The following is a 10985-nucleotide window of genomic DNA, read 5'->3' on the forward strand; positions in this document are numbered from 1 at the left end:
TGACACAAAGGAATTTCACCAAGCCATGTTTCTGTCCAAATGTGTGTCGTCTCTCTCAGACACGGGATTTTTATTAGAAAACGCCTCCCCCTCCCTCCAAGTACAAAATCAGATTACATTCTCCTAGTACAGTGGTACCTCGGCTCACGAACGCTTCAGCTCACGAACTTTTCTCCTCACGAACATTAAATTCGCGAGCATTTTGTCTCGGCTGACGAACTAGTTTTCAGCGGACGAACCAAATCACGCGACACGAGAAATCACGAGAAGCTGCCGCACGCACACGCCGTCCCAGTTCGTCGCCCCCTTTGTTTGAGTGCGGACGTGGTTTGTGTTCGGTAGACATTTTGGATCATTTTGGAGTACTTTTGGAGTGTACTTTTGCTACCATGGGACCGAAAAAGACCCCACAAAAGGCTAGTGTTAAGCCTAAGAAGACATTGAAGAAAATTACGGTCGAGCAGAAGAAGGAGATCATCGACAAACACGAACGAGGTGCGCGTTTGTGTGACTTAGCGTCCCAGTACCAGTACGCTAAGTCTACCAACAGGTGTCAATTAAGAGGTTTTTAGTCAGCAACAAGGATAAAGAGTCTCCTAAGAAGCAAAGAAAAGAAGCCACACCGGAGGACTCTCCTTCCAAACAGTAACTCCCGCCCTCCCTCCCCCTCCCACTCCATTCCATCAAGCCTTCAACTACTGTACCATCACAAAGGCAAGTTGCAAGTTTTGCAAATAAAAACACTTTATTATACAGTACAGTGTATTTCTTTAATTACAATAAAATAGCACATTTATTATACATAAAATAAGGTATATTTTGTGTAGTTTTAAGGCTTTTTTAGTAGAAAATTGTGTTTTATGCGGACCTGGGAACGGATTATTCTCATTTCAATGGTTTCCTATGGGAAATACTTGTTTGGAAGACAAACTTTTTGGCTCACATACTCTCTGTGGGAACCAATTAAGTTCGTGAGCCAAGGTACCACTGTATACTAGATTGTCCTTGAACTTTCAAAAACCGGATTTCTGACGAACAGGAACTAGACTTCTTAGATATACAAAGAAACATATTAACTTTTTCATGTCTGGGAAAAGACAAGAAAATATAACAGAATGGTCAAAAGCATTACTCATCAGGTTATATTAGGTTGACATAATTACACCTACATCAACACATCTATAATGAAATGTAAAACAGTTCAAATGTAAAATAAAGCAGTAAAAATGTTAACAATGTTAACAAGACTTAACCCACGCCAGGCCAGGTGGGCGCTGTTCTTTAACCGTTTTTCCTTCTCTCTCACTTAAAGGCCGGGGTCTCGTAACGCCAAGCCCGACGCCCTGTCTCGTCTCTATGACCCCGAGCCTGTAGCTAAGGAACCAGAGACCATCCTTTCGCCGAACTGTGCGGTTGGAGCCGTGACATGGCAAATCGAGAAGTTCGTTAAACAAGCCAACGGTGAGGCAACTCCACCAAATGGATGCCCGCTTAATAGACTATTTGTCCCAGTGAAGCTGCGCCCACAGGTGATCCATTGGGCCCACACCTCACTTCTTTCCTGTCATCCGGGAGTCCGACGGACAGTGTACGCCATCTCCCGGCGACTCTGGTGGCCTTCCATGGAGCCAGAGGTCCGGGAGTACATCGAGGCCTGCTCGGTATGTGCCCGAAATAAGTCATCCACCAGATCACGCATGGGCCTGCTGCAGCCCCTTCCTATTCCTTCCAGACCATGGGCAGAAATATCACAGGACTCCGCATCTCCCGAGGTAAAACCACAGTTCTCACTGTAGTCGACAGATTTTCTAAATTGGTCAGATTCATAGCCTTGCCTAAGCTTCCCTCAGCCAAGGAAACGGCTGAGGTCATGATTAACCACGTCTTTCGAGTTCATGGGTTGCCTAGAGACATAGTGTCGGACCGGGGGCCCCAGTTTGTGTCTTGCTTCTTTTCACCCTGAGGCCAGTCAGAGCGCCTCAACCAACAATTAGAAACCGGTCTCCGGTGCCTAGTCTCCCAGAACCCTTCAACGTGGAGCAAACGCCTGGTCTGGGTTGAGCTTGCCCATAACTCGCTGTCTACTTCTGCCACATGACAAGAAGGTTGAAGTCTGGTGGAGGGCCCAGATGCAGGGAAGGATGCAGCTGATGCAAAAAAGGGACTTTAATTTTTATGAAAAAGGCGATCCTCCAAATTACAAGATAAACCAAAACTTGAATCAAAACATGGGGGGAACAACAAGGCAAAAACGAGCACCATGACATGGGGAAAAGACAAAGAACCAACACAGACAGAGGGGAGACAGGAGACAAAACACACAGACGCTAACGACACAACAAGACACACCTGGGGCAAGACACAAGTGGCTGAGGGCACTGATTGGTTCACATGAGGAAGGGCAGGATTACACATAGACAAGACCAAGGGAGACACACAAGGAAAACAGAACCCAAACATGACGCCACAGGACTCACCCCATTCAAATGGGTTTTGCTAACCTGGAGTCTGAGGCCTCTGTTCCTTCTGCCCATGCCTTGGTTCGCCGCTGAGGTATGTGTACCGCGTGCTCGCAAGTCAATACGACCCACTAGGCTTTCTCATTCCCTACACAACACGTGCCAAAGTGTTAGTTGAAGCCATCTGGAAGAAAGGCCAAGGGTGGGATGACCCCTTAACAGATGAACTTCTGTCAGTTTAAAAGTGATGTTTCGGTGCACAATCAAAGGGCTATTGTTAGAGTAAAATGCCTCCGAAGTTGCTGGTTTGTGGCAATGTGTTGAAACCAAACAATGATTTTGTTCATCAATTAATTGGGTATCTTCCTTGTAGAGTACAACATCCCTAAAATGTGTTGTTGAAATAAAATACCAATGGTAATATACTCCAAAACCAAAAATGTTATTAGGCAATTAATTAGATGCTGCTGAGCTGCTCGTCTTTTGACCTTTGCAATATGGCGGCCACGTAGTCGATGGGTAAAAACCCGGAAGTCCCGCCTCCTCCGCGGCATATAGTCCATCGTGTGCGATATGTTGCTTGACACGAGCCATATCTGCCTACTGCTGGAATGCTATTAAAACGCTAACCGTTTTGTCAAGCGGACACTTGACGTACGGTTGCGTTGCCATTGTAGAAGTAACCAATTTCCTTGTTTTGATAAATGTTTCCACGTCTTGAATACGTGGTTGGCCAACACCTGTAATGTCGTGGGTGATTTTGGCGGCTTTTGCCGTGGGGCGGCTACTTCCTGGTATCAGTGTCCAACGGTCCACCCACACACCTGTAAAGGTGTTCTTATAGCTTTTTGTTTGTTTTGTTTTTACCCGGGGGATGCGATTACGTCTTGTTTTCTGTAACGGTGGACGGCCATCCAGTCATCATGACTCCACTTTGCAGTGTCTTGCCCCGGGCGGCTCCTTTTCAAACGGGTCAGATTTATTGTAGCAACCGGCCATAGCAACGCTAAGCTACAAGCTCGGTGTGGGGTCTGCGTGAAGGAATGTCGCCGTGAACGGGTCGGGCACTTTTTTTTCTCACACAGGAGAAGAAGAAATACTGAAGTAGCGCTTAACAGAGCTTGTGTCCATTCCATGGACGTCTGAAGCGGATAATATGGGATGCGGCAGCTCTAACGCCACCACGGTGGTCCAACCTTTACGACCCACGGACGAGGTAAGAAAAAAAAAAAGTTAACCCCGCCCCCCTCTGTGGCACTTGGGAATATATATATATATATATATATATATATATATATATATATATATATATATATATATATATATTTTTTTTTTTTTTAAGTCATGCGAATGTTAAAAATAACTTAAGAGGTCAACAACTCACGGCATAGTTTCCCAAAAATATATAAACCTAACCTTGTACGTATTGCCAACTAGCACTTATTTTTAAAAACACAAAATCAATAGCTTAATGCTAATGTATAATGTGAAATGCCATCGATGCGCTAACAGAAATTAGCATAGATTCATAACTGCAACTCAACACACAAATGAAGCATGCATTTGTGTTTTACAGACAAAATTTGAAGGTAAGTACAGTAGCTATCACTGTGTGCTCTGTCACCAGGATGACCCGGGAAGCAGATGTAACCGCGGCGACTCGGCTGTGTCCAAACTGACAGAGGATAGTGGCGTGGTGGTGGCGGTGGAGAATGGCGAGACGTTACCCGGCGAGGTGCCCGTGAAGCCCCCTGGCTTAATGGGGCGGGACGTCCCGATGCAAGAGCGCCCCACGTCCAGCGATATCCTGGAAGAGTTGCAGAATGAGGGGATCATCCCGGTGAAACCCAGTAGAGAGACGGCGGCCTCCGGGCAGGCCTACACCATCTTGGTGGGTAGATATGGGGCGGTGAGCCCGAGATCAGCCACAATTGGACAAAATTTTTTCGTTCTTGAGGGTATTTTATATCTTTATTCTTAACTTGTGAAGTATGTGAGAAAACCACAAAATCTGCCTAGTAACAAGTGACTCAAACGGGAACGCTGGTTGAAACATTGTTTCACTTCATATTTTCCCATGGATTTAATATATCTTAATGTGTAAATGTAATTATACTATATGGGACCACCATTTGAAAATAAATAAAGTGAGTTCATGAGACAAAAAGTCATGTACAGCATAAAAAATGGTTCCATTACATATTTGTGTGTGTGTGTGTGTGTTAGCTGGACGACAGCGATGGTATCAGACGCCGGCCCCCCGCCAGACTGGAGTCCCTCAGGGTCAAACGTCTGCCAAGCAAGGAGGAGATGGAGGAGAAGATGCGGCTCACAAACGATAGACGCAAGGTTCCTAGCACAACACCTGCTAGAAAGCAACAAAAAAGTCATCAAAAGCCTACTAGAACATGTCAATTTAATCTTGTGTACTGTTAATTAAAATGACTTGAAATGGTGGCAGGTGTTTCCCATTTAACACGAGATGGAATGTTTGTTGATTCATTGTGAACAGCCACATCTCCACTTGTAAGAGGGTGTGCACTCTTTTGCAACCACATTATCTCCAGTGGTGTTTTTCTCCCCCTTTTTTCAGTTGAGTTTTAAAGGTTATACTTTAACTGTGGAAAAAGTTTTCAAGTCTTGGTTTAATTTTTTCCCCCCGATCACAAAATAATTTGAACAGGGGTGTGTAGACTTTTTATAGTCACTGTAGGTTCCACGTTAAGAGCCAACCTTCAGTTTTGTAAATGACGTCTCCGCTTCTGTTTTCAGTCACGGGAAGACGAGCTGATGGCCCGTTTGAGGAACAAATCGGCCCGCATCCAGCGAGCCGCCGCCTTCGAACGCGTGCAACAAGCACCCGAGAGAGGAAAAAGTGCGGGAGACGAGCGCCGTGATGATGAGGAGTCCACGCTGATGGAGGTGGCTGAGCTCCTCTCGGCTTCGGGGGAGCTGGAGGGCGACTCCAGCTTCCAGCGAGGAGACGACAAGGAGATTTTTGGAACCAAGAGGACGAAGTGACGATGCCGAAGTCTTTCTTCCTTCACAACATCAAACTCCATTTTTTAAAATCCATTGTGTCTCAATTCTAGTTAGTTTTTAAAGTTCTATTTTTTAATTGAAATCATGTTTCAAAGTATTTTTTTACACTTCAAAACGGTGAATAACATTTATTATAATATATAAAATATTTTTGAGGTTTTTTTTTCTGTGATGTAAGAATTTGTGTTCCTTGTATATAGACCAAAAATGTATTTATGAAAATCCTATTTCATTAAGTTTTTGTGCTTTCATTTCTTTTTAAATTATTTTTGTCATTTTATTTTTTATGTTTTTTCCTATTTGATATATTTGCCATTATTTGTATTATAATTATTTCAATGTTATTATTTTTTTTACATTATATATTTATTTGATCAAATTTATTTTTATTGTTTAAAATGTATTCTTTTTTTCTTTTTTTTTCAGTTGATTTTGTTTTTTTATTTCATTCAGTATATTTCTTTACAATCGAAAGCGGTTCAAATCCATTTGGAAAAGAACTGCAAATCTTGTTTTCTTTGCGCACCTGAATGCGAATCCGAGCTGTTTGCGTGTCATCAATTGTGCGTCTCACGCCAAGAAACTTGACCTTTGCCACTTTCGTTCGGATCGCGTCTGATAAACAGTTTATTATTCAAAGCTTATCTTGGAAATGACAACAAATAAACAATACATAAAGTTTTGTTACTTTGCCTTTAATACAGCTTTTTGGTTTTGTTTGTAAATCCTTGTTTCAAATTATATCTGTATTTGTTTGTAGGCGCTGAGGCGCGGCTGACGTCACCCGATCTGTGGTCACGTGATTTCACCGAAATCGAAATATAGCCGCTTCCTTGTTGCCTTCACCGTATTTGAGCGGCGTCTTCTGGTTTGCTTTGACGCGGGACCGAAAGGAGCAAAAGATGTGGAAGATGAACTTGTGGGGATTGTTTGTGGTGGTTGTGCAAATCCACAGCGTGACGCCTGGTAAGTGCACAAGTTGACTCTCCCAATTTTTCACGTCTTAGTTGAAGGAAGCAACACTTGAACTGCAAACTTTCTTCAACACAACACTCGCAAATAATCAACTGAAATATGCAAAATATGTCATCTATTGATTAAATATACCGTAGAGGAGATAGATAGCAAACGTGATCGACAAGTGTATTAAAATTGTAACATGTAGAAGTGCTCATAATTCATGAATTCTGATTGTCTGTTCTTGACATATCCATTGAAAAGTTTGTAAAAATCAACTTTAATTATCATTCACTTCATTTAAAAGAACACAAAAAAAGACAAAAGTTTAGTGTCTTAAATGTTTCCTATAAAAAATATGTTTTTGAATTAATTTGGAATACAAAATCATTTCAAATATTGACAGTCCAGAATTTGCGGACAGCAAACAAACAAAATGTTTTTGTTTTCGCTTTGACTGATTCACTCTCACGTATTTCCTGACTGCGTCCTCTCACATTCCAAACTTGTAAGGGTTGTATTGGAATATTTCATCAACAGAATTAATCTCCTCTTGAATATACTTAACTTAAATACTGTATAATAAATGAAAAAATATAGTATGAACGAAAAAACATTTAGAATTAACTAAAAATAAATATATATACTGTGTTGTATAAGCAAATAAAAAAAATACTTTTCATGGAAAAATGACTGTAAATGAAAAAAGAACATATATGATGAATGAAAAAGCTTTCATAGAAAACTAAAAATCATACCAAAAAGAAAAAACATATATAAATAAACAAAAAAATATATATAATTAACGGAAAAATAAATAAACGGGAAAGTAACACAGGCGAGAAACGAGGGAACACTTTACATACAAAATAGCAATGTCTGAGTAATAAAGGATTAATAAGCAAACTTATTAAGGAAGTGTTAATTTGGTTTGTGTATAAGAATGAGCAGAAATCAATCAATGTATTGAAATGAATGCAAAAGACAAATATGTGTTTTAACAACAATAAAAACAATTATTTCCTCAAAAAGATGTCAATCGTTTGGACGTCAAACAAACAAAATGTTTTTGTTTTCTCTTTCAGTGGTTCACACGCTCAAATATTTCACAACTGCGTCCTCTCACATTCCAAACTTGCCATCGTACTTTGATGTTGGTTATGTTGACGGCGTTGAGATTGCTCGTTACAACAGCAAGAGCAGGAAAGCAAAAGCCAAACAGGACTGGATGAACAAAATCACCGACGAGGATCCGCACTACTGGGAGAGAAACACACAGATCAGTATTGGTAATGAGCAGGTCGACAAAGTCAACATTGAAATTGTGAGAGAGCGCTTCAACCAAACTGGAGGTTTGTTTACATTCAACTTTCTAACAACAAAAACATTTCATGTGTGAATACTTTTTGCTTTAACTATTCACACTCACACATTCTCAAGTCGGATGTGCAGAAGTAAGGTTGCTTTGTGTGTTTGTGTGTGTGTCAGGTGTTCACATGTTCCAGAGGATGTCTGGCTGCGAATGGGACGACGAGACTGACGAGGTTGACGGTTGGGAACACTACAGTTACGACGGCGAAGACTTCATCTCGTTTGACTTGTCGACACTGAGATGGATCGCAGTTAAGCCGCAAGCTGTCGTCAGCAAACACAAGTGGGACCAAGCGGACGCCATGAATCAATACCAGAAGCATTATTACACTGAGATTTGTCCTTCTTACTTGAAGAAGTTTGTGAGCTATGGGAGGGACTTCCTGATGAGAACAGGTACCAGCACGCCCCCTGGAGGAGCACGGCTGACATGGCAACATGCACTCTCGCCTTGCCCCTCTCACACATTCTCCATTTTCCTCACCTCGCATGTTCTCTATTTCCGTGTACTAATTTCATCATCTTGCACTCCAACTTTCCTTATTTTCACACATTCTCTCCATCTTTCCATCACACGTTTTTTTCTCATATTCAATCCTCTTCTGGCCATTTTTCTGCTCTCACACTTTCTATCCATCTGTCTCTCACACATGCTCTCCATCTTTGGTTTTCACTCATGTTCTCTTCATTGATTATCCTCTCACTTTCTCTCCACCTTGTTCTCTTCCGTCTTTTGTCATCTCTCCATCTTTCTGCACCTCACATCTCTACATTTTTCCTTGTTACACATTATATCTTCATTCCCCTCACACACATCTCTGTACACTTGACTTCCCCTCTCAAACATTGTCTCTATCTTTTGTCCTCTCACACATAATGGCTATATTTCTTCCTTTCACATATTCTCTGTTATCTTTCTGAGTTGACTTGCTCTCCGTGGTTTCTCCTCTTAAACTTGTTCTCCATCTGTCATCCACTCACTTTCTCTCCATCTTTTCTCTTCTCACACATGCTTTCCTTTTTTGGTCCTCTCATATTACTCTTCAAGTTTGTCCTCTCTCAGGGTCTCTCTGTCATTCTCCCACTTTCTCTCTTGTCTTCTGTTCTCTTCATCTTTTGTTCTTTCCTTCTTTGGTCCTCTCATTCATTCACTTTACCTGTCATCCTCTCACGCTTGTTTTCCGTCTTTGGTCCTCACGCACATCCTCTATAGCTTTCTCCTCTCACACCTTCTCTCTGTCTGTCATTCTCCCACAAATTTTCTCCATCTGTTATTCTTATCTTATCTTATATCTTATCTTATCTTTTCTCCTCTCACACATCCACTCCATCTGCCACTTTCTCCCCACCTTTCTTTCTTTGTTCCTCTCACACATTTTCTCCATCCCTTGCCCGGCAGAGCTGCCGGTGGTGTCGCTGCTGCAGAAGACGCCTTCGTCGCCGATCACGTGCCACGCCAGCGGTTTCTACCCGGCGGACTCCGTCCTGTTTTGGAGGAAGGACGGCGAGGAGCTCCACGAGGACGTGGAGATGGGAGAGCTTCTCCCCAACCACGACGGAACCTTCCAGACGACGGCCCACCTGAAAGCGGAGCTGCCGGCCGACGCGGAGGGCCGCTACGAATGCGTCTTCCAGCTGGCCGGCGTCGAGGACGACATGGTCACCAAGCTGGACAGAAGAAGCATCCTGAGTAACCGAGGTGACGCACGCACGCTCGCACACACACGTGATCCTTGCGTGTCATTCACACGTCTTCCTTCTCACGTCTGGTCAAGAGGAAGACGCCACTAAGGTGACGCTGGCCGTTGTTGTCCCCTTGGCGCTCCTCGCTCTGCTGGCGCCGCTGCTCGTGCTCCTCGTCAAGCGTCACAGAAGCCCACCAGGTGAGGGACGCAAATGTTGGCCTGCCTGCCGGCAACATTCGGGATCACAAGTCGCAACTTTCTTCCTCTTTTCTTCCTTGCAGCCAACTACGCTCCAGCTTGTAAGTCAAACATCTTCGCAGTCCTGTCCAGGTCCGATGTCCAGCTTTGCGAAAAAACGCTCCACATCTCTCGCTATCTTTGCGTCCCGCAGCTGCTGACGCTTCCGAGCCCGATCCCGAGCCGGCCTCAAAGTCGGTTTCCGAGCCTGATGCCGAACCTGCTTCCGAGTCGGTTCCTGAGGCCCATTCCGGGACCAGTTCCTCGTGACGTCACACGGTGAGCGAGCTGACACGGACTCCATGTGTTCTTGGACTCTGGATTCATGTCCACCATTTGCTGTGCTCGTCTTCGTGCAGGTGTCGGGACACGACAGAGACGTCTCCATCCAAGTGCTTGGATTTGAAAACAGAGAGAGAATTTTTCAATTCTGACGTTCCTGTTTAGACACTCAACGGTTTTTACATGCTTTTGGTGTATTGGCGATTTATTTGAGTTCCACGGGTTGCTTTCTTCTTTCTGTCTTGAACTTGTTTTCCGTTTGATTTGTATGAAATCGTCAGTCACATGTTGAGAAGGATTTCTTCTTTCTTGGTATCAAGCAGTTGAATAGCAATGCTAGATTTATGTCACATTTTTTGATTGCTGGTTTTCCTCCTCTTATCATCCTTACCTGATTCCACATTTTTCCAGAACTGCTTTCACGTTACCAATCAGCAGTCGATTGGTACGTTTATCAGAATGTGAGACTGTTGTTGATTGCACTTATTAAACCTTGCGATGTAAATATTGGACCAATAAAAGGATTTAAAAAAATGGACTGCACATTTATTTTTGTTGCTGTCTCACATGAAGACGGCATGTCATTAGTCAAGTCGGACACAAGATGGCGCTGTTTCCTCTTGGATACTACAGTACAGTTTGAGGGGACCCTTTTATGTTAATTTATGGAAAAATACAATGTTATTGTTTATTTACCAAGAGCATATTCTTTGCTACATGTCACGTGACATGCCTGATTTTAATCCCCACCTTAAAGCGACAGTACCCGCTTGCTCAGCTTGTTTGTGGGCTGACCCAAAGGAGGAGTTGTGGGCTTTTTTCTCTCTTTTCTTTTTTAGGAACGGGCTCTCTGTGCATATGAGAGAGAGCATTCACTTGGGACCAGCAGAAGAGGCACCAACAAGAGAAGAAGACAAACACGAGTTGTCCTCATGCTGATGCAGAAGCCCCC

At 43.1% G+C, this 10985-nt stretch overlaps 2 protein-coding genes across 3 annotated transcripts; both read left to right on the forward strand.

Annotated features, from left to right (window-relative positions):
• Positions 1-2133: 2133 nt before the first annotated feature.
• LOC144037111 (stathmin domain-containing protein 1-like) lies at positions 2134-6069 on the forward strand. The gene is made up of 5 exons (XM_077548257.1): positions 2134-2553; positions 3545-3675; positions 4087-4350; positions 4686-4808; positions 5232-6069. The coding sequence occupies exons 2-5, from the start codon at positions 3616-3618 to the stop codon at positions 5478-5480; spliced, it is 696 nt and encodes a 231-aa protein (XP_077404383.1). The 5' UTR covers positions 2134-2553; positions 3545-3615; the 3' UTR covers positions 5481-6069.
• A 190-nt stretch (positions 6070-6259) lies between these two features.
• LOC144037108 (major histocompatibility complex class I-related protein 1-like) lies at positions 6260-10571 on the forward strand. 2 transcript variants are annotated; one of them, XM_077548255.1, is made up of 8 exons: positions 6260-6467; positions 7544-7810; positions 7947-8225; positions 9229-9528; positions 9605-9712; positions 9796-9813; positions 9906-10030; positions 10111-10571. In XM_077548255.1, the coding sequence occupies exons 1-7, from the start codon at positions 6404-6406 to the stop codon at positions 10019-10021; spliced, it is 1152 nt and encodes a 383-aa protein (XP_077404381.1). In that variant the 5' UTR covers positions 6260-6403; the 3' UTR covers positions 10022-10030; positions 10111-10571. The 2 variants fall into 2 exon arrangements, with proteins under 2 accessions (XP_077404381.1, XP_077404380.1); XM_077548254.1 differs by having other exon boundaries at positions 9796-10030.
• Positions 10572-10985: the final 414 nt, after the last annotated feature.

Source organism: Vanacampus margaritifer, chromosome 17 (genome assembly GCF_051991255.1).
Source record: "Vanacampus margaritifer isolate UIUO_Vmar chromosome 17, RoL_Vmar_1.0, whole genome shotgun sequence".
Taxonomy (NCBI): Eukaryota; Metazoa; Chordata; class Actinopteri; order Syngnathiformes; family Syngnathidae; genus Vanacampus; species Vanacampus margaritifer.